The following is a 25,342-nucleotide window of genomic DNA, read 5'->3' on the forward strand; positions in this document are numbered from 1 at the left end:
AAAACTAATCAATAAAAAGAAAAAAAAAATGGTTTTCTGTAAAGTCGGTTTACTGACGATAGTTGAAGGTGACAACGTCCGATTGTGCTTCTTTGTCGCTCGTTCCGCGCTCTCGCTTGCACTTCAAGCCTTACATGGAACGCCTCAGAGCGAGGTAACGCCGCATGAGTCATGTTTTTTCGTGCGTGCAACCGGCTCTATCGAATTATAAGACGTTGTCAAGTCAATAAGTCAAAAAAGAGAATGGAAGGAGGAATGAATTTGTGGCAGAATCTGCAAATTCACAAACTCATTCCTAGCTATATTATTGGAATCTCAAAATTACCCCCCACAATACATTTTCGTAATCAGTAAAGATTATTGTGTCATACTATCACAGCAGCTGATAAGTCATTCACACAATCAACAAATCGATGAACACAAAACAATATTATCTATTTATTCTGTAATCTATATCGCTATCTCGCTCAGTCCGTTTTCGAACTCGGCGTAAGGCGCTCCCGCGCACTTCTACTTTTAGTCGACCTTGAACCGGGTTATTTCAATTAAAACGCGCTTTTGGAAATGTTTTGACAAAAAAGTGAGTGAAAATGATTGCGTTTATGAAAGTGGGAGCGAGACAGGTAGTGAAATGGCGGGACTCGCAGTGTAGAAGGGTTAAGTACCATTCGGGAGTGGGAGTGTTCGGGCATCGGCCGGCAGAGGTGAACGACAGCGGTATGCTCCTTGTTTGTAAATTATAATGATTTACATACGGCATTATCAATACTAACAAATTAGAATTGAACATGAAAGTCTATGCATTCAATTGTTTTCCTAACGATTAAATTATCAAATATTTCAGAAAATACATGTGCCATGAAATGGTCTTTATTAAGACTTCAATAAAATGTAATTATGTAGTTATCTATTATCAAACACGTGATTACAATATTTTTATATTATCTCATATTTATATTATTACTTACTGATTATATCGTTTGCTTAAATAGGTATATTATTTGTATTCACTTATTTTTGTAAAAAATTCATAAGGTATATTGAAACAGTATTGGTCTCAGAAATTAAAGATATTTTATTCATTATATGTAACTAAATGGCATTTAATTCTTACCTAAAAATATAAATATTATTTAATAATTTTACATACAAATTACAAATGCACATAACATTAATATTCGTTATGAAATAGGGTCACAGTAAAAGATATGTATCACAGTAAGGATCTAACTTTCTCACGAATATATTATATCGTATTACTACGCTATCGCTTGTTATTCCTGTCCCACATTACATATATTCAAATCAACCCCAGAAGCCACCAAATCTCTCAATCGTGACACACATAACGACAAGTTTCGCATATACACATCTCTTATATTATACTTAGATAATATTTATTTAAATAGCATTCAATAATAATCATTAATCATTCATTCATAATTAATAATAGTTATAATATTACCTATATCATAATTTTGTTAAACTATTAATTCGGGACGACCGCTTGCTCATAAAGAACGATAACATTGTGAAATGCATGCACTCGATATCTTGTTATTATTTATCTACACATTACTCTAATTTCTTCTTGTATTGATAGCGCAACTACATACTATATAATATGACGTATTTATTTAAACATCTTACGACAAGCTTACGACAGTCAAATGACGTAAATTATTAACCATATAGAAGACCAAAATTCATATTTATTTACAGAAATACCACAAGAAATTATATCAAAACGTTATGAGAACTGCCGTGCTCAACAACTGGTTAGCGCATACAGAACCTATGGTCATCTTAAAGCTACTATTGATAATGTCGATTATAAGAATGAAAACAGGTAAATATGATAAAGTATTAGATAAATATTTAAGATATACATGACCCTGAATTTGGCAGACAGCAGACAAAATGTAATTTCAGATTGGGATATCTCTAAGCGAAATTAAGTTTTACATGTTTACCAAATTGGAAATTGTTTGTCGTTGATTTCCCTACATAAAGAATTTATTTTTTATTTTTTTTTAAATAAAAAATTAAATTTTGGGAAGCTCTCACCGTGTTCCCAATTGTTTTATAAATCTGAAACTTTCAAATTTAGTTTATTATTGGATTCTGAAAAGGTGATATCAGTTAGTTTTTTCATTTCGGCTTGGAATATTCTGGGACGTATATCTACCAGTAAAATTAATTTTTAGTGGAATCCTCATCTTTCGATTTTTAATCGGAAACAGAGACTATCAGACACAAATTATTATTTATTTATTAAATAAAAAAAAAACATGTTACCAAGGCAATTCAACTGATAATAATTAGTCAATTAGAAGAGTAAAATCAAAAAAAAATATTTTTAGTCTGTATATAAGAAAATTTTAATTATTTTACTATATGTATCAATCTTCCATCAACCATTTCCTACATAGGTCACATGTGAACTCAAAACTATCACTTTTAATTTCTTCAAAAACACTTGTCAGAAAGAAAAAAAATTAGGCGCGTTTGAATGTGGAGCCAAAAATTGTTCTGGTGAAAAAGAGTGAGAACTGTGAGCGTTTGCATTTATAAATTTTAATATACTTAGCGATATCTCAGTATAACAAGAACCATGACATTCGATTACGAGGATTTGATAAATACATTAGTGAAAATCGTGAATAGTTTTGAAGATGTGAAAGTTGAACCGTCTAAAAATAAATTCATTTTCTCGAAACTTCTCAAACATTATAAAATAATAAAAAAGGAGAATTAAAAAAATTCCGTTCAACTGTATTTTGGGCATGGCGGAAAAACTGATGGTTTTGTTAATAAATTCAACTGTAAGCTAGGAAATAAATTATTACATCAATTGACGGAATCGGCAGAAGCTAGTGAATTAGACCAATTTAGTCGCACACCCATCTCACACTGCGATTTATCGGAGGAAGAGCAAAAAGTAAATTCGCAATTTAAAATTCATTTCGATTCTTTTCCTTTCAAAAAAATAGAATTTTCTAAATTTTTATATAATGGTCGTTTTTCTCGAGGTCTATTTCATCATGTTTTACGCCAAGAATTGCCGAAGTTGGCGGGAATAAACAGCATATTAATTTTTCAATGCTTAAAACTTACCAAACAATTTGGCGAATTTAGAGACTATGCGGTATGCCGCCAGCCCAAACGTAATAAAATTAAAATTTCATGGAAAAGACGTCGATTTTAATACTATTATCAACATTTATAAAACTGCAGACAAGCCTTTGCATACCAAGCCGTTGGGTTATACAGCCAAAGGTTTTAATCGAGAAATTAAAAAAAAAATAGAAAATGCAAAGCCTAGTACTGTTCATCAGTCAGTCATGAGTAAAATAGTTTTAAATTTAGCTAGAGTTGACAAAAACTATGGATTCGCTCATTCTTTATCAACGTTACAGAAAATTAGTTCAGAAGCCGCATGCAAAAATGACGGACATCAAGATGACTGTACAGACATTTTTTTACGTTTAAACAAGTGTCAATTCAAACATCCATACATTAAAAAATATATTCTACCATTTACGATATACTTATCAATCCCTGAGCAAATAACATTATTGCAAAATCACCCTAACCTCACTCTTCATTTCGATGCCACAGGATCCGTTGTTAGGAAACCCTATCCTGAATCAAATAGAGTAAATTATTATGCCGGGATCATTAATATTGGGCATAAATTGTATCCAGTGTTAGAAATGGTCACAAATAATCATACTGCCGATTCAATTGGCAATTGTTTAAGATTTTTTAAGGGAATTTGGACTGAGGGTAACGTAAAATGGCCACCGTTTAAGGATGTAACTACTGATTGGTCTTGGGCGAGTATCAATGCATTTCTACGAGAATTTAATAACTTATCGGTACGTGATTATTTGAATGAAGTCCATCAAGCAATTGTTTTTAATGAAACTCCCAAGCATCTTCCCGTGCACGTTTGTTACCCCCATTTTATGAAGATGTTATCAAGACAACTACAAAAAAGACAGATAGAAAAAACATTGAGGGGTATATTATATTGGAAATAATGGCTAAATTAGTACACATAGAAGACTACACAATTTTGAAAAAATCTAATCAGGATAATGATCTTGAACCTGAAAAAATACAAAAATTAGATCAGAACATAAAACCGGTATACAAGGCAAGTTCGTTTTATTTAGATGGTCTACTAGTGAAAAATGAAATTTATAAAAAATCCGAGCTTTTGATCAAAGAAAATAAATTGAAAAATAATGCTTACTTCTGCAAAACCTTCATCGAGTATGCAATGATGCGAATAATTCCATTCATTCCTCTCTGGTCACTGTCTGCACGGAAAGATAAGAAGCATTCCTCTAATGCGTCCGTGGAGAACCATTTTAAAAATGTAAAAATTGAAAAAAAAATGCTGTCAAAGCTGGGCATTTCATTGGTAAACAGTGGCAAGCAATTTCAACTCGGTATAAACAATTGGATTTACCGATACTGAAAGTTTATACCTACATTGCGGAAGCGACGTGTTGTAAATGAGCCGGACAACATGCAATCGGAAGAAGTATGGAATCGTGACAAGACGAAAAAAGCTTCAAGAATTTCATACCTAGAAGGAAAAAGGTTAAAACAAGTTACCGCCAAATCGAAAGCTCCTGCCCTAATATTTTATAATAAGGGTACAATAAAAAATAATAATTATTATTATTGTCCCAACTGCCCTCGTCAATATACCGTCGCTCTAACCAAGAACCTCAATGACGATTCAATTTTGAAATTGTACGGAGAAGTTTTCAATACTTTGTACAACAGATCATGGCTCTCGAACTTTACAATTGACTACTGTTCTACTATATTAATTTTACACTCACCAGAAGATTCAAAAACAGCTCATGTGAAAATAGCTCTAAAATTTTAAAAAAATCTGCTTATAATTTTGATTAAAACTTCTACCTAAATATGAAAAAACAATGGTCTGGTAAAACTCATTTATTTCTACCGTGCCACGTTCAGAACTGTCATTGGATACTTGTTTATGTTCAATTAAAAGAGAAATGGATTTATTTATTAGACTCTGGCCAATTAAACAAAGATATCGAATTTTATGCATCGAATTTAAAAAAAAAATCCTAGCTGTTATTTCCAGAGAGAGCGAGAATAATTGGCTTTTATTTAAAAAAAAATAAAATAAAATAAAACTTTCTTTATTATCACCTGTTGGTAAATCAACGACAAACAATTTCCAATTTGGTAAACATGTAAAACTTAATTTCGCTTAGAGATATCCCAATCTGAAATTACATGTTGTCTGCTGTCTGCCAAATTCAGGGTCATCGATATAAAATATAAACAGAGAATATTTTTCACAAGTTACCTAGAGATGATAGAGTTAATACTCTGCTGATCTATTCTATAGTAGTTTAAAAATATTCGACAAAAATAAATCATATTAATATAATTTTTAATTTATTTATTGATTATCATCATCATTTTTTTTAATATATGTTTTTTACGATACCCTACCAATAAAAATAAAAGTTTTGTATTGAGTGAAAAAATAATAAACATAAAGGATAATTAGTATAGTATTTATTACCCTCAAATAAAGTATTCTAATTTTATTGACATACAGAGACATTGTAAATGAAGACAAAATAAATTAAAATCTCAACTATGTAACTGTTGATTGAAATTGTGGATTTGGTTCGTTTCAGTTTTAATCAGTTTAACGAAATTGGATTACGTTGATTAAATATAACTGATGAATTTGTATACAATAATTATTATTTTAATGAAAAATTAATGAGGTTTTATTGAATAATATTGTATAATTATTAATTAATGATCCATTATTTTGTAAGTTTTAAATTATTCGTCAAGAAAATTACACTGTAGAATATTCAAACTAGAAATACGTATGTGGAAATTGATGCCTCGATTCATATTTATTTTCGTTTTAAACTCCTTTGTGCATTCTATTTGTCTCTATTTATACATACCTAGGTACTAGTAGGGATGTTTTAATATATTTAAGACTTATGTTTCTACTATGTTTATTCTTACAGGGACATAAAAGAACTGAGTTTATCGAGGTACGGCCTTACTTCAGAAGATCATGTAGACCTGGGTTTACTATATGGTCACAATGGGAAGGAACCAGCTAAAAATCTCATAGAACAATTGGAAAAAATATATTGCGGACCCATTTCATATGAGTTTTCGTATTTAGAAGTAAGTTTCTTCTAAGTATATGCTTTTAAAATGTAATATTGTGTTTTATGGGTGAAGATTTTTGGTAAAGGTATAATTGATGTGAAACATCTATAGGCTCACTTGTAAACCGAATTGTTGACGTGGCGACGCTTGCCATGGCGACGGGTCGCCACGCTATACACATCTAGGCTCACTTGTAAACCGAACGATGTTTCACATCTGCCAGGCGTCCCATGACGGCTCACATTATTTTTTTTTTAGTAATAGTAAACATTATTAAAATAGGGAAGTTTTATTTATACATTTCCAAAACCTTCAATCAAATAATATTTATTAGAAAACTTTATTTATGAATGTCTTATATATGGACGTATTTATGCAAAAAGGGACCAACCCACAATCTTTGTGAAATTGAGTTAAGTGCACAGCTAGGGTTTTATAAAGGTATTCTACCTTCCCAAAAAATTTGGTAGCTGTCCGACAACTAGAAATTAGTTTTTTTTAACTGTCAATTGCGGAACCAACCCAATTTTGTCAACTTTCAAATAACAGAAAAGAACCATGTTGAGTGGTTCTTCTAGTTCGTCTATTTTTAAACGTTAAAAGTACCCATGCTACTTGGTTCTTTTAAGTCCCGTATGTAATCCTTACCATTTCCATAATGCAAGCTGGAACCAAAGTTATGTGGTTCTATTTATCACAAAAAGTATTATAATTTTTCAAATTATAAGGAACCAACTAACTTTGGTTCTTGTTTGTATAGTGAAATTTCACGATTTGAAAGTTACCAAATGGCATAGTTCTATTTAGTTTTTAATTTCAATAGTATTAAAGAAAAACCCATGAAACGCGCATATGTTACGACTATGCAAAACACGATTGGAATGAAAAACAACAAAACATTCAGTCGGGAGTACTGTTTAAAAGACATCCTTGTTTGTAAACAAAATATGTTCTTGAAAACTCTTCAAACATCGTCCAAACGAATAAATACAGCTCTTAGCAAAATGCGGAATAATTGCCTCAAAGATAGGCGTAGTCGACAAGGGGGTCATAATTCTGTTTCTAAAGAAAGTGAATTGTTTCTGATAAAAATAATTAATAAACTACCAACTTACATTCTCATTATAGACGAGCTAATAGTAACGACGCAAAGTTTCTAACATCAGACATGACTACCGCCAAAATTTATGAAATTTATAGTGAAGAAGCTAAGACAGCAGGCAAGACGTTACTTTCTTTCGCTAAATTTAGACACAGAAGAATAAACTCGAAGAAGATCACCAAAATCATATTAAAAAAGCGCAATTATTGCAGCAAGAACTAAAGAATAACATGAAATTGGCAAAAGAAGATCCAACCATCGAAACTATCACTTTTGATTTGCAAAAGACGTTACCACTTCCAAGACTAATATTATTTATTATAAAAGACAAGTCTGGGTGTACAATCTAGACATTCACACAGGCAGTGATGACCAGGCGTATTGTAATGTTTGGGTGGAAGGGGAGGCCGGCCGCAGTTCACAGGAAGTCGGTTCTTGTTTGATAAAACACATCACGGAAAAATTAAGAGATGGTGTTGAACATTTAATACTTTGGAGTGACTCCTGCGGCGGCCAAAATAGAAATATTAAATTAACGCTGATGCTTAAAGCATTATTAAATGACCACCCGACCCTAAAACAAATCAGCCATAGATTTTTAGAGTCCGGTCACAGTTTTTTACCAAATGACACAGATTTTGGTAGAATTGAGTGTGCCCTAAAACACCAACAAAGGCTGTATACCCCGGAAGACTACATACACACCACGAAAGCATGTAAAAAAATAAACCGATGATTGTACAAAGACTTGACAAAAAAGACAAAAAAGTCGTCACAAAATTTAGAGAAAAAAACTACAAATAGGAAAAAAGCAGAAGACGGATCCAAGGTATCTTGGTTAGATACCAAAGAAATAGTTATTAAAAAGGAACAATTGCACTCAATTTTTATGAGGCGAAACCTAGACGAACCGTATATTGAAATTAATTTAAAAAAAAAACGTACGTAGTGTATCTCAACCTTTGTTTTTAAGAGATATGGATTTACTTTGGCCCACAGGGAAACCAATATCGGAGGCAAAATTAAAAGATATAAAAAGCATAATGCATCTGATTCCGAGCGATGCCCAAGATTTTTATAAAAAACTAGCGGTCCGCCCCGGCTTCGCCCGTGGTACATTTTTACGTTTTCTCTACATAAAAACCATCCTCGTACTTCAAGGAATATAATAAAAAAAGAATTATCGAAATCGGTTCAGCCGTTGTCGAGTTATGCGCTTACCAACACATTTTGCGATTCATTTTTATATATAAGATTAAAAAGCGACGAAATTTTTGAAGACGATATTGATGGATTTTCCGGGGCTCTTGTTTTTTAAGTGGACGATGATGGTGCTGATGTTTAGTTTTATGTATGTGAATTTCTTTATAATATTTTCGTGTCAGATTACATTTTTTAAACTTTTGATAATAAAAGCGTGCTAAAAGTCAAATAGTCAATACCTTTTTCATCTTTCTGCCCTTATCTCCTATTATCTCCTTGTTCTTTCATATAACTTCACACTCAAACACATCTTTTCTTTGGCCTACCTCTTGCCATCCTCTTCAACCATCAATATAAGAATATTAAGAACTGGGTAAGAACCCAGCACCATCATCTATCCTCATCCATGTTATCTATTATCATCCTATGTCCATACCAAGACAGACGACTTCCTATCAATCCTTCTTTAATAAGCGCCACGTTCAAACTTCCTTTTATGTATACAATGTATACTATACATTCCTTGCTTTGTCTATTCTTGTCACCCCACACATCCATATCAACATTCTCATCTCCACTAAATGCAATAAATAGCTTTTCTTCCATCTTCTGTACAGCTCAGCATACCGATCTACACGAACAACAGGTCTAATCACCATCTTTTATATTTTTTTCGTTAACTTCATAGGTATTCGTGTGTCGCAAGATGGTCCAGTGACCTGTCGCAGTTTTATCTATCCTGCGTTAGTCCGATACCTTAAGATTTTTCTTTATTATGACGATATTAAAAACCAAAATTAATTATGCATTATAGAACCAACCCACAAATATGTATTTTTGCAATATGGAACCGAGAGGTTTTTTAACGATTATTTTGTAAAAATTTAATAAAAATCCATGCAACTGGTATCCCTAGAAAGGATTCGATATGATACACACGCCTAACAACTTTTTTTCCCCAAATTTTACAACATTTAGGTTTTGCAAACGATTTTCACAAAAACCTCATTTTCTCGAAATTGATTCGGTGTGGGTTGGTCCTTTTTGCATAAATACGTCCATATGCAATCCCAAAACACGAGAATCAACGAAACTAAATGATGTAATTTGAAAATGAAATAATATATGCGCGTATTTCAACCAACATTTCCAAAAATATCCAATCTCTACATTACTTCCACAATTATTATACCTACTTCTTAAGTTAATCTTTATCTATTTTAAACAGTCAGATGCAGAACGCGAATGGTTTGCTCAAAGAATAGAAAGCAATTCAGATAGCATAGATAAAGAACGACGTCTAGAAATTCTTAAGGAACTATTGGAAACTTTCACTTGGGATAAATTCCTATCAGTCAAATATCCCAGTGTTAAGAGATATTGTGGGGAAGGAGCAGAGTCCCTTTTGACGTTCTTCTCAACTCTTATTAAACGAACTGCCGGTGGTAAGTTAATTTTTTTAAAGTTTATAAATACTAAATTAGGGAAAGGTTTCGAGTAATTTAAAACCTTTCTTTTTCACAGTTAAAAGTTCAAACTCTTTTTCTCAGTTGAAATTTGTTTCTTAATTATAAGTAGGAATGTCCTTTAGTAATTGATTATTCTTCTTATTTTAATTGATAGCAATAGTGTTACAATACAGCTTTAAATTGATTATTGATTAAAATAGTGTTTTAATGCATCTTTAAATTTAAGTGCTAACTACACTACTAAACACTACCACTAAGCAATTTCATAATAACGGTATTCAATATAATAAAACTATGAGCACTTAATTTACACTTAATGTACTTATATAAATGTAAATACTAACGTTATAAATATACATAAAACATTACACATAAGCTCACATATCTACTATATATAAATAATAAGAAAACAACTTAACCAAAACCTTCTCTCAGTATAATATTTTTCCCGTAACATTCTAGATCCTTGTAATCACATAAGCCTATTTTCACAGTTTAACAACGTCTCAACCTTTATTTTATTTGTTCGTGATACGAACTGTTGTGTAAGATAAATGTTACAATATAATTAATTGAGTCCTGTCCGTGTTTACTCGCAACAAAATCAGACCAATTAAGGATAGTCCTTAATGTCTTGGCTAACCTAGTAGACATTCTAACGTAAATATTTGCGCAGTCGTTGAACATATTTTGTCAATCTTGATAATCAGGAAGAACGATTACAGATAGTAATTTAATAGATGAGTAGAAAGATCAATTTGTTTGTTTCTTCCACAAAAATGAGCCTTAATGAAAATAGAAAAAAATAAGTGCTCACTTATCCATATATTATATTAAGTTTTGAGTTGATGATAAACTAGCGTTATTGCACGCCTCATAAGCGAAGCGTTGAGGTGGGTACTACTGTCACTTCGCGCAAAACATCTGATTTTTCAAACTTAAAATGTCTTTATGTATCATACATTGCACTTGTAAGATAATACATACACACACATATTAAGAAAAAACACTATTTTTAACATTCATGATATTTTTGATGTCATTTTTGTTATTTAAACTAGTTAAAAAACAGTTTAAAAAAGTTCTGTCTTGGACGTCCGTGTGTCTGTATGTGCGGATCCTTTTTCTTGTTAACACGATAGCGACCGAAATACTTTACTAATCGAGTCTTTTTTTTTTCTCTTACGCTTGAGTATGCTCAGGAATAGAACCCTTTCATTTTTCAGGGTCTGATTCGATGTGGTTTAATTGTTATTAAATAAACAAAAATAATAATTAATAAATATTTATTAAAAAAAAATTATGAGGCGTGCACTTTTGGATTTTCCAAACTTTTTTCCATCTATACTATATATTTTCAATATACCACCAACATAAATCAAAACCTTATCAAACTTATTGAAAAAACACTACCAATCAAAAATTTCTTAATAATTATTCAACTACCCACACATTTTCATTTTGCTTACAGACGGTGTTGAATACGTGACCCTATCAATGGCTCACAGGGGAAAAATAAATGTTCTAACGAGCAACTTGAAATTCCCACCTGTGAAAATATTCCATAAATATAATGGCAACCCAGAATTTCCTCAAGATGCAAATGCTGCGTGTGATATTGCAACACATTTGAGTAAGAATTTATTTTAACGGTATTATTTATTAATTTGTTATATTATTGTTTCCTTAAGCCGGCTACTCACGTACCCACCGCAGGGGCAATATTGGAAGCGGTCTGAGCAATTTCAGTTGTTCTCTAAATTGCTCCTGCTTGCCTATACAGGGTGTCCCGCTTTCGGTATACTAAGCGCGAAGGGACTTGTAGTTTTGCATACACTGATCACATAAAAAATACTTAAATAACAAAATTACGCGAAAAATTTTTTGCTAAATTTTTCCTTAAAATCCATGTATTCGTCTCTAGCTTCGCGCAGCCGGCATATACCGCTTCGCTAATGTGAGTATTTTGTCTATGAAAACATAATCTTAAACGATAGCTCACATGCGGGTGGCAAAGTTGGGTGGTTTGCTTGTTGGGGGTGTACACATGGAATTTTAAGAATTCCTCTATTTAAAAAAAAAATGCGTCTGGAATTTTATAATTATTTTTTACGTACTCAGCGTATGCAAAACTACAAGTCCCTTTGCGCTTAGTATACCGAAAGTGGGACACCCTGTATACATTACAATTAAGGAGCCAATTAAGTGTGCAATTCCAATATTGCCCCTGCTGCAGGTTCGTAAGTAACCGGCCTTATTAATTACGATAATATCGACTGATATAATATACATTATACAAAATACCTATTTGTGTTATTTATTAATATTCTCCGTTTATTTAGCTTTGTTATTTGTTTTGGAAAAGGTTGGAATTGTTTATCATTGTTTTCTAACAAATTTATCGAATGTTAAAACTTGTTTTCTGTTGGCTTTGAATCACAAAGGAGATTTTAAGTTCCTTAAAATTTATTCAAAATTAGTAAAGTTTGTTTTTATTTGGAGTTCAAATGTCTATAAAGAGATTTTCATCAGTTTCAAATTTAAAAATGAAAAGGCTCAGTTTTTGATAACATAAATTAAATTATCTTTAAAAATAAATAAATAGGCAGACAACAAATAAGAAACAATTTGAATTATTAAATTTTGATTTTCAAAATATAAAAGTTGAAATTTACATTACAGGCACTTCAGTGGACTTAAATGTTGACGGAAAAACAGTGAGATTCTCGATGATCAACAATCCATCACATTTAGAAGTAAGTTTTTTGTTGAAGTTGTTGTTTTATTTTGTTGTTGTTACTTATAAATCTAAATTAAAAGAAACTGATTATCATGGAACGTTATTTTAATTAAATTATTTCTGTTACAATTGAGGAGGGTAAACAGAAAAATCTTTGCCTAACTGTTATTTTATATCGACAATATCACTCATATACGAACTATTTAGTAGCGACATGTAGCAAGATGTGTGTTAGGTTTAGATATGTTCGGTTTTTAAAATATAGTTTTAGTTCTTGTCTGTCATCAAGCGTTTTATTTTATTAGAGGTTATGGGCCCAGATTTTTTAGTTGAAAATGACGACGAATTATCTTGTTAGTGTGCCTAAATTGAAAGGACGTGAAAACTACAGCGAATGGGCTTTTGCGGCTGAGAATTTTCTGGTGCTGGAGGGATTGTCTGATTGCATCAAGTCGGAGACTGTACCAGCAGAAATAGGAGCAGCAGGTGACGCGAAAACCAGAGCTAAGCTGATCATGACAATAGATTCGTCGCTTTATGTGCATATAAAAAGTGTACAAACGACACATGAGCTGTGGAAGAAATTGAAGAACCTATTTGATGACTCAGGATTCACGAGAAGAATCAGTTTGCTGAGGAGTTTGATTTCAATACGACTCGAAAATAGTGCTTCAATGACTTCGTACGTGACACAAATCATTGAAACAAGCCAAAAATTAAGCGGTACGGGCTTTAATATCAATGATGAGTGGGTCGCATCGCTTTTGTTAGCGGGATTAACAGAAAAATATTCCCCTATGATAATGGCGATTGAACATTGCGGCATACCATTGATATCAGACGCCATTAAAACAAAATTATTGGACATGGAAGAAAGTGGAAATGGCAAAGACAGTAGCGCTTCCAATTCCAGTGGAGCATTTGCGAGTTATAAGATGAAACGGAATGTTGGTAACACTGAACAGATGTCAAACTTGTCAAAGTCAAAACCAAAAGTCATTAGATGCTACAAATGTAAACAAACAGGACATTATCGCAATCAGTGTACATTTTCGGACAAAAATGCGTCGAATACAAATAAAAATGAACGCACAAGAAGTAACGCGTTTAGCGCCGTGTTCCTAAATGGTGAATTTTGTAAAAGTGACTGGTATATTGACTCCGGGGCGAGTGTTCATCTTACCGCGAACGAAGAATGGTTGTCAAATGTGTCGCGAGATGTTATGATCAAAGAAATTGTCGTGGCAAATAAAGATAAAATACCAGTAGTATGTACTGGAGATGTGCAGATTACGACAAAGACGCATGCCTGTGAATACGATATTACAGTGGAACATGTATTATGCGTGCCGAAGTTGACTACAAATCTGTTGTCTGTTAGTCAACTTATATCAAAAGGAAACAAAGTTTCATTCAACAATAATGGATGTCAGATTTTCAACCAAGCAGGAGTATTAGTGGCTACAGCGAGTCTGTTGAATGGTGTGTATAAACTAAACATGTCTGAGTGTTGTTCATCGGCTGCAGTGATGGTGTCCAGTGAAGTTTGGCATCGACGTCTAGGTCATGTCAACAGCCAGTATTTGAACAAGATGCAAGATGCTGTACAGGGATTGACACTTGATAGTAAGACTGATATATCAAAGTCATCATATTGTGTTGCATGCTGTGAGGGGAAGCAGAGCCGCTTACCTTTTCCCAAAGAAGGTAACAGAAGTACTGAGTTGCTACATATTGTGCATACTGATCTCTGCGGACCAATGGAAGGGTTGGCTTTAGTTAACTGCCGCACGAATTTGTTGGAAATATTTATATTTTTAGTTAGCTAGGTAATGTAAGATTGTAATTCCAAAATATTATCGTTAGGAAACTTGTAGTTTTTTAGTTATTAATTTTTAAAGTTAATAATTTTTTGTGCGAAAAAAGTGCATTTATCCGTTTTGTTGTGCAAAAAAGCGGACCAAGACGTTCCATTTCACTGTACTGTGACTTTACGCTGCGGCCGGCGAGTGCCAAAAGCGATTTTAGGGCGATTCTTACACAAACAAAAAAAATCTACGTAGGTAGGTTAAAAAACTATTAAACTTTTATTTTTAATATCCAAATAGGTAGCGAGGAGCGAAGCGACGAGCGTGTTAGGTTTACTCTTGAACTGCCGCACGAGCCGAGCGAGCGAAGCGAGCGTGCCGCGGCAGCGGCCGGCGAGTGCCAGAAGCGACTAAAGGGCGATTCCCACTCAAACAAAAAAGACGTGTGGCACTCGGGGACTGCCGCGGCAAAGCTATTGCATAGCATGCCTTCAAGCCGCACCTCCGTGCCCGTCGGAGTGGGGAGCGTGAGGTTCTTCGTTACGCAATTTCTGGATTCGGTCCCCGCGCTCAAGGCCCGCGATAGAAGCTATGCAATAGCTTTAAAAAAATCTACGTAGGTTAAAAAACTATTAAACTTTTAGTATTCAAATCGGTAGCGAGGAGCGAAGCGACGAGCGTATTAGGTTAACATTTGAACTGCCGCACGAGTCGAGCGAGCGAAACGAGCGTGCCGCGGCAGCGGCCGGCGAGTGCCAGAAGCGACTTTAGGGCGATTCCCACTCAAATAAAAAAAACTACGTAGGTTTTCACAACTTGTTTGTATTTTATTTATGTATCGTAAAATTTTTGTTACAGCAATTCCATACATTTTGAGGTTAGAATAGGAAAATTGATTTTTCTCCAAAACTATTGGTTTCCTAACTTTCCCCTTTTGGTGGGAGGGTCCCCCCCTCCTCCCCCCCATCCCCCACCCACAAAAAACCTATAATACGTGCGGCAGTTCTCTAAAGAAACCCCCAATGGAAAACCTATCTCTAGGTGGTTCTAGATACTTTATGCTGTTCATAGACGATTTTAGTCGTATGACATACATTTATTTTTTGAAAAGTAAAGATGAGGCATTAACATGTTTTCAACAGTATAAAGCAGAGGTTGAGAATCAACTTAATTGCAGCATAAAGATCTTGAGAAGTGACAACGGGACAGAATTCTGCAACAGTAAGTTTGACAATTTTTTGAAGTCGCATGGGATCGTACATCACAAAACGAACCCATACACTCCCGAGCAGAATGGCCTCTCGGAACGATATAATCGGACTGTCGTTGAGAAAGCCAAGTGTCTACTGTTTGATGCAGGTCTCGAGAAAAGGTTTTGGGCAGAGGCGGCACACACAGCAGTGTACTTACAGAACAGGACTGTGACCGCATCATTAAATTATAAAACTCCTTTCGAGATATGGACAGGCAGAAAGCCTGATGTAAGTAAGTCATCTTCGTGTTTTCGGTAGTACAGTCATGGTACATGTGCCGAAACAAAAGAGATTAAAGTGGGACAGAAAGTCTGATAAATGTATCCTTGTCGGCTATTCCAATGAGGTCAAAGGGTACAGAATTTACAACCCGAAGACTAATGCCATTACTACCAGTCGAGATGTTATAGTGTTGGAGAAGATGGAGACAGAGAGTGATCTGAAGGTACAGGAAAATTGTTCAGATGAAGTGAATATGGTTCCAGTGGAGGAAAAAGACTTGACACCTCAGGAAGATTCACTTGAACAATCAGAGAGCTCGAACACAGATGACAGCAGTGAACTATATGTACCTTGTGAAGAAGACACATTAGATAGCTCTGAGACTGGTACAACAGACAGTGAAGACTCCATTATATTGAACAATGTCAACATAATATCTGGTCCCCGGCGTAGGCAGCAGCCAGACAGATATGGATTTGCAAGTGCTTGTATAAAAGATGACAACATGTTCATGGATGAGATATCCTTGCAGGAAGCTTTGGAAGGTCCAGAGAAAGAACATTGGTTAGCGGCAGTACAGGATGAGCTACAGTCATTCGAGAATCATAGTGCATGGGAACTCGTAGATGTACCAAAAGATGGTACTATAGTGCAGTGCAAGTGGGTGTTACGAAAAAAGTACGATAGTGAAAACAATGTGCGTTATCGTGCTCGTTTGGTCGCAAAGGGCTTCACCCAAAAATATGGTGTAGATTACACAGAAACATTTTCGCCTGTAGTGAGACATACAACCCTTCGACTATTATTTGCATTGTCTGTAAAGTTAGGTATGGATGTTCACCATTTAGATGTCAAGACTGCTTTCTTGAATGGTGATTTAGAGGAAACCATTTACATGAAAATGCCAGATTGTTATAATAGTAGTAGTTCAGATCATAAAGTATTGAAACTTAAAAAGGCCATTTATGGACTTAAGCAAGCCTCTAGAGCTTGGAATAAAAAGGTTGATAATTGTTTGATCAGTAATGGTTACAAAAGGTCAAAAATAGAACCATGTATGTATACAAAGAATATTAATAATTGTAAGACCATTGTGACAGTCTATGTCGACGATTTCTTTATATTTTCCAATGATATAATTGAAACTAATAACTTGAAACAGATTTTATCTAATAATTTCAGCATTAAGGACTTAGGTGAAGCTAAATTATGTCTTGGAATGAATGTAACCTTCAATAAAGATAAAGGATATGTAACTTTGAGTCAGGAAGCTTATATTGATCAACTTTTAAGCAGATTTAATTTAAGTGATTGTAAGACTGTTGATACTCCGATGGAGGTCAAATTAAATGTAAATAAAGGTCCAGTAGGGGCAAATAGTCATGTGCCCTATCAACAACTAATTGGTAGTTTGATGTACTTGTCAGTCTTAACTAGGCCAGATATTAGTTACTCTATAAGTTTTTTAAGTCAGTTTAATAATTGTCACACAAAAGAGCATTGGGAATATGCAAAAAGAGTATTAAGGTATTTAAAACGAACTAAATGTTATGGAATAAAATATTGTAAAGAAGGTAATTCAGAAATAATATGTAGATGCTGATTGGGCTTCTAACTCTGAAGATAGGAGATCATATACTGGAATGTGTTTTTTGTTATCTGGTGGTGTAATATCATGGGAGTGTAGAAAACAGAAATGTGTAGCCCTCTCTAGCACTGAATCAGAGTATATTGGTCTATCTGAAGCATGTAGAGAAGCATTATATCTTAAGGAATTACAATATGAAATAACCAATAAGATGTACACTATTTGCATATTTAATGATAACCAAGGTGCGCAGAAGCTGTGTGCAAATCCAGCATTTCATAAACGTACAAAGCATATCGATATTAAATATCATTTTTGTTGTGATCTAGTAAGAGATAAAATTGTTAAGGTGCTGTATTTGCCAACAGCTGATATGCCAGCTGATATTCTTACTAAAAGTTTATGTTCAGCAAAACATTATAAATTTATGTTGCTTCTTGGCATAGTTTGTATAGAATAATTTTGTATATGATTGTTTAGTGAATATTGTGATAAGTAGGGGTGTTATTTTATATCGACAATATCACTCATATACGAACTATTTAGTAGCGACATGTAGCAAGATGTGTGTTAGGTTTAGATATGTTCGGTTTTTAAAATATAGTTTTAGTTCTTGTCTGTCATCAAGCGTTTTATTTTATTAGACTAACCTATTATCTAAAATTGTTACATGAAGGCAAACTAAATTAAAAATTTCCTAACTTAGAAAAAGATTTTAAATATAGGCGAAGGAACTATATAATTAACAAAAACATAAAACAATTGAAACAAAAGGATCATTAGCAGTACTTCGCGAATGGCCTAAATTGTAAGCCCTAAGGGCCGGCGCCCACTGCCGGCACGGCACGGCATGGCACGGCAGAGCATCCCGCGGCGTGCAATGGCATCCCGCGGCATGCCGTGGCATCCTGCTAAAAGCCCCACTAATGCTGCATAAGTTTCAACCTTATTTCAACTAGCTAGCAATCATAATTCCTCGACCCCAAAGCAAGACACGTCATGCCGCCGCATCCTGCGGCGTGCCGCGTCATGCTGCAGCATCCTGCGATACGTCGCGGCATCGTGGCATCGAAATAAAGTAACTTGAATTCTAAACTGATTGAAATAAGATTCAAAATAACTTCATTAGTAATAAAATCCTCTGCCCTGTCATGCCACGCCGTGCCGGCAGTGGGCGCCGGCCCTAATTGTGAAAATGGAGTAATGACTTGTAACTTTCACCAAAATTGCTTAAACCGTTTAATACAGTGTTTTTTGTTCACATTGTCTTTTCTTATAACGAATGAAAATTACTATTGCAATTAAAAGTTGTTTAGGATCTCTTAAATAAAATATAAACATAAAATCAATAATTATCGACCTGAGAATCAATATCCATCCATATAATCTGTACTGAAGACCGAGCTCTATGGCGTGCCTTAGGAGAGGCCTATGTCCAACAGTGGACGGAAAAAGGCTGAAGAGAGAGAGAGAGAGTACTAATTGGTCTGTACATATTTAATTTTTAAATTACTAACAATGTAAGATACCTACCCGTTAATTCAAGTGATTTTTAATAAAAAATATAATTATCAAGCATCAATATTACACTCACGTAAACAAACATCTAAAGATTTTAATAACACTACAATTAAGTTACTAATTATTATTTAATTTCAAAGTCCATCATAAATAGATGGATAAATTCTAACATGATTACGCAGACGGGTTACCTGAACCCTCAATTTATATGCAAAGTGAATCGTAACCAAATGGAAATGAATTTAGAAGAATTTATTTGCTTAGACAAATCCCCAATCCTGAATTTATACAATTTGACAGAAAGATCTCTCTAAACTCTATTTTATTATAAGATAAATTATATACTTAACCTGAATGTTTCAAAACACTTGCTTATTGCTTGGGTTGATTGACAATTCAAGTTATATTATATCTGAAGAAAAGGTCTTTAATTCTAAAAGAATCTTTTCGATAGCTGTCCTAAATCAAAAGTTTGACAGTTATTACGAAATCCTCAGAACTTATTACTGTGTTCCTTCTAAAGATTGTCGAATATCACATCAAAAGTAAAAATCAAATAAAAGTTCTCGTTAATCAAGATTGGCTCTACAACTACTAAAAACAACCAGTATAACACGTATAAATAATTAAACACACTTTTATATCCATATTTTTATATTTATGTATAAGGAATTCAATCGAAAATTGCAACGTATACGACATTTTAATTGAAATTTCAGATTTTCAATCAATTGTCAACACACAGACGCTTCTGTTTCATAACGTTTCAATATTGAATAATATAGACTACAAGCCCGCATAGGAAAAAAATATGTGTCAATTGAACCACCAGGGGACATATCTAGAACGATAGAAGAGCATAAAATAATAAGATTCATCACTATGCCGTCACTTGTAAGCTGTCCAACTGAGTGCAGATGAGAATCCAAAAGTACAGGTAGACTCGGTAAATTTTGGTCATATATTTTTGTACGGCATTCTTAACCATCGATAGATCCATTAAAAATAATAAGAAACCGCTCAGTGCCGTACAAAAATGGTGGTCTCATCTGCACTCAGTTGGACAGCTTAAGCAGCTTATGTCTATAGGCCGCGATTCTTGCTTCTTGATTATTTTGCTCTATTTTTTTATAATATTTTACCTTAATTGTTGTGTGTCTATTGTCTATATTATTAGGCAGCAAATCCTGTGTCTATGGGCAAAGCACGATCCAAGCAACTCAAATTACGGGAAGGTGGCTATTCTGCGGATAATTCATCAAGATTTGGCGACAAAGTTATGAACGTTCAGGTAAGTCTACAATAATAATAAAGGAAACTAGTATAGTAATGTATATGGTCGGTTTATTGTAACTGTAAATACATTTCAAGATATGAATTCAATTGAAAATGTAGGTATTTGTATGAATTTTCTGCTACAGCTTTATCTTATGATATTTGAATAAATATAATTAATTAGAAGCAAAATCAGATCAAGATCTGAAGATTTTAATATAGAATCAATTCGTATTTAACAATTACTTTTTCCATGAACTGTGAAATCCAGACAGGAATAAATATTTATTAACGTAGATATTATTCCACAAGTGAATCAAAACAATTATAGGTATTACACATATAATGTTAATTTTAATAAAAAAAACTTATAATTAGATACACGGCGACGCAGCTTTCGCCGGTCAAGGAATAAACCAAGAAATGTTGATGATGTCTCAAGTTCCGCACTACAATGTGGGAGGTTCTGTACACGTTGTTGTTAATAATCAGGTAAGATTGTTAATTAAATTTATAGATAATTAAATAAAATTGTAATAAGGAATTAAATAGAAAACTAAGAAAATACATATTACCTACACATAACATTAGATATTTCTTATCTGATATAATATGAGGGTATCGGTAAAATTTTATTTAGAATCCTGGAGCATAATATTTAAAGATTACGACCATAATACGTTTAGTGAATGATCTAATTATTTTAATTGCAGCAGCTCGACATCAATAGTTTTAATAATATTTAATGTTTTTTTTTTATTTCTGATTTAATTCTGCTGTCTATTAAATTTTCATGAAAGCCTGTCTTTATAATCTACCAAGAAATTATTAACTGTATTTTCACCAATATTGCATTGCCTAACTCAAAATATTTATTTGTCAACTTTACCAAAAAAAGTATTTTCATGAATTTTAACTCTTTTTGCCCCTAGCCAATTTAATTAAAATCAAACTTTCCCATAGCTTGGCTTCACTCTGCCCGCAGACCGCGGCCGCTCCAGTAGATATGTGACGGATTTGGCCAAAGCTATCTCTGTACCAGTCATACATGTTAATGGTGATTATCCTGAGGTATGTATTATTTTATTATTTCAATGGTATAAAGTTAATATTAAATTTTAGATACAAAGTGAATTTGATTTAGTTTTAATTCAATTAACATTCATTAAATCAAAAGATTTCCGCCCGCGGATACGCTCGAGTTTTCAAGTTTTTAGCCTGTGTCTTATTCTGGGTCTTCAGCTACCTACTAACTAAATTTTACTGTAGTCGTAGTAGTATTTGCGTCAAAGAGTAACAAACATCCATCCATCATATAAGACTGTAAACTTTTGCATCCATAAGGAAATTCATTTGAAATACCTATTTCGAAAAATCCAGTGTTTTTTTCCCAATCTTATATATAAAATTCTCGTGTCACAATGTTAGTCTGCATACTCCTCCGAAACGGGTGGACCGATTCTCATGAAATTTTCTGTGCATATCGGGTAAGTCTGAGAATCGGCCAACATCTATTTTTCATATGTACCACGGGCGAAGCCGGGGCGGACCGCTAGTAACGTATAATTTATTAAATATTCAAGAAACGCTAATAAAATAAATGTAGCATAAAGTTCATCACGTTAATTGGGATCATTACTCTTTTAATCCCATTAACAAGAGATTGCGTAGAAAATTGTCGCAGCTGGGTTCTTTCAGGATTTCAGGTCAATGATTATGAGACATAATTTTCTGGCTACCCTGTTATAATTTTTCCTTTAATAACTTCGAGTTTAACGCTATTTTTTTATCTCTACTATCTTACCAACTTAATATTATAAATTCGAAAGTAACTCTGTCTTTACTCTTATCATGAAAATTGGTACAACTATAGTTTGAAATCTGATAAATACCATAGGTTTCGGTTTTCCTTTGTCTACGCAAGTGGAAAGTATTTTATATATCTCAATTTACATTTTGTTTATCTTTAGCCAAGAAAATGTATCGACAAAATACCATAAAACGTCCGCCAAACTACAATACAATAATAAGGTTTCTTCCAATAAATAAAACCTAGATTGAATTGTTAGACTTTCGTAGCAACCGAGTATTGAGAAATTGTTTTCGGATTCTTGCTAACAGAAATGGCACTAGTTTTCTTGCTGCCTCGTAAAATATAGCATTTTATTTCCAGCTATTAAGATATACAATTCACCAACAAACATTTATTATACCAACTATGCAGGCATGCAAAACTATGGATAAAAAGACATTATTCTAAACATTATTTCCACTTTATGAATATAAGTCACACTGATATGATGTGATATGCTAACAGCTAACCTACGTTTTGAATTTCGTTTTCTGGGTATTATGTTCTTCTCCACAAATAGGAGCAGCGTTCATTATACATGAATTGAAAAATTAATTTTAATTTTGCTTTCTCATCTATTTATACTATACCGTATCTTTAAGGTTAAAGTTAAATAGCTAACCCACTAAGCCACCGCTTTTCTCTACTGGGAACATTGCTATCTTTATTTCTATTATCCAAAGGTAGAATAAATATATTTCTTCTGAAAACTACATACCTACATAATGTATATCTCAGTATTTTGCAGAATTACACTCCAATATTCAAAGTATATTATTTTCCAGCTAGTAGCAAAAGCCACAAACATAGCATTCGAGTACCAAAGGAAGTTTAGGAAAGATGTGTTCATAGATTACAATTGCTATCGGAAATGGGGACACAATGAATTAGATGATCCGACTTTCACAAATCCGCTAATTTACAAAGTTATTTATAATAGAAAGTAAGTATGAATTATTTTCTTTTATATTATATTGTAGAATGATAAAAAAATATTTCTAACTAAGAAATAATGGTTTATCCAAATAACAATTATTATTATGTGGATAGCTTGATTTTTAAACAAGAATGCAAAATATACGAATCGATATAAAAGTTATATAAATTGATTCACTTCTGAATTATTTTTATTCAATTGCTTTGAAAATATTTTTATAGGAATAAAAAACTACATCTATTTATCACGTGCTTGATTAACTTTCAGACTATTAAAATAAATACAGCTATTAAAAATCCAATAACTTTTTCAGAACAATCCCAGATTTGTACGCCGAGAAATTGATAAGTGAAGGATTAGTCACTGAAGAGGAAGTTAAGAACATTAACGAAGAATTCCACAAATATTTGCAATCTCAGTACGAAATGGCCAGTAGATACCAGCCTGAGGTAAGTGGAATTTGTTTTACACAAATATAACTATATTATTAGAAATATTCATGTTCAATTTCTCTCTAGGAAAACATATTTTTGTGATTAATGTAAAGTAAGAACATGCCTGGGAAGATCCTATTTTGTGTTGTCTTCTCGTTCTTTATAGAATTAATTGGCTTTAACTCTATGTCTTTAAAATATTTATTCATCATTGAGGGATAGAATTCAGTACCTATTATAAAACATAGTTTATTATGAAGTGTCTTAAGTCCCAGTTTTTTAATACAAGATAATTTAATCTAAACTATAGGAAAATAAAATTCTTCAAGATGTTAAACTTTTAATGACTCCCAGCGAACATGCTACAAAAAGAGAACTTCCGTCCTAGAAACAACAGTTTAAAACAATTAATATAAAATGATTAACAGAAACAAAAATTAACGGGACAAAAGAAACAGAATCTATTGGATTTGGCAACTATACGTTGTTACCGAATAATCAGAGTAACTGAATGGATTTCTTTCATCTGCGTATTTTGCGCAAATACAATTTTAAAAGGCTTTTCGTCGCGTCCATTATATTGAATTCTTTTATATTTTGCTTCTGTAGCACTATTAAAATTAATAAAGGTATCTATTATCTTTGTGTATGTACACTAGACCTATCATAATTTGTTAAAGTAATATAAAAACTATATTTTTGTATTCTGGTGTCAATATTTGTAGTATGGTTAATTTATATTATTATTTATTGTTCCCACTTTTTTTGTACATTTTATGTGGTAATTTTTATCGAATTCTATTTAGTTGAGATAACATTGATCACAAATGGGAAATTTAAAATAATCGAAATAACTATTGTATCGCGCAGTCGCTATTTTTCAAACAGAATCCAAGTAAATCCAAAACCCTTTAGTTATGACGACAATGAAATATGGCCTTATTAAGAGGACTGTAGTTTCGTGGTCTCAGGTTCCACTTTGTAACCGACTCTCTTTAGTATCACAAATAGTTTGTGAACTGCCAAAATTGTTTTGAATTCGAATAGATACTTAAGTTACCTGCTGAAGATATCGTTATTTAACCGAAAATTGTATATAATTGGGGAATTGAAATAATATAGACCAACAAAATTAGAATGAGATGAGAAATATAAAACACTGCATACCTTATCGAAGATAACTAAATCTTTCAAAAAACATCACGTGACTTCTGAATTAAATTTGTAAATATGTTTTTCAGCATACAAGCTAACTTTGTATCAAATTACATGACCCATTTAGCAGTTAGAGCGTAAAATATTACACACAAAGGATCATAAAATCTCCATGTTCTTAAGTAACAACAAACTCCTATCAAACAAAAAAAAAACACAAATGTAATCACGTCAACCATTTGAAAACCCAATGAATTAAAAAGTAGGAACGTTGGTTGAAAAACTACAACCAATTTTGATAGAAACCGATGAAATAATATACGCTCGTTATTCAAACGAAGACCGCTGTCTCGAGTTTCATTTTAAATTCAAGAATATTAATACCATTTTAAATTCAAGAATATCAATACTAAGAACAGTTTAAAATTTGAAGTGCTCAAATATAATTAAATTGCTTCTCAGAAGTTTCAAATACTTGTACCGGTCTAATTTCAAGACAGTCGTTAACTGCTACACTACACTTCCCACAAAAGTAGTTACAAGTATTGGTTGTACTTAGCGAATTCATTTTTTAAA

General features: G+C 33.0%; 1 protein-coding gene across 1 annotated transcript in view; it reads left to right on the top strand.

The window, feature by feature from the left end:
* Positions 1–363: 363 nt before the first annotated feature.
* The window catches only part of LOC149488578 (putative 2-oxoadipate dehydrogenase complex component E1 homolog), a 50,694-nt gene continuing 25,715 nt past the window's right edge, over positions 364–25,342 (top strand). The window contains exons 1-11 of the mRNA XM_089695725.1: positions 364–717; positions 1,723–1,849; positions 6,057–6,222; positions 9,741–9,957; positions 11,453–11,614; positions 12,664–12,737; positions 20,291–20,404; positions 20,767–20,880; positions 21,352–21,459; positions 23,026–23,183; positions 23,491–23,626. Coding sequence (XP_089551851.1) covers positions 591–717; positions 1,723–1,849; positions 6,057–6,222; positions 9,741–9,957; positions 11,453–11,614; positions 12,664–12,737; positions 20,291–20,404; positions 20,767–20,880; positions 21,352–21,459; positions 23,026–23,183; positions 23,491–23,626 — 1,503 coding nt within the window. The 5' untranslated portion in view covers positions 364–590. The remainder of the gene's footprint in view (positions 718–1,722; positions 1,850–6,056; positions 6,223–9,740; positions 9,958–11,452; positions 11,615–12,663; positions 12,738–20,290; positions 20,405–20,766; positions 20,881–21,351; positions 21,460–23,025; positions 23,184–23,490; positions 23,627–25,342) is intronic.

The sequence above is a fragment of the Colias philodice genome, chromosome 5, assembly GCF_061535455.1.
Source record: "Colias philodice isolate Cphi_HAF_F1 chromosome 5, ilColPhil1 Martin Lab GWU primary, whole genome shotgun sequence".
NCBI classification, from domain to species: domain Eukaryota; kingdom Metazoa; phylum Arthropoda; class Insecta; order Lepidoptera; family Pieridae; genus Colias; species Colias philodice.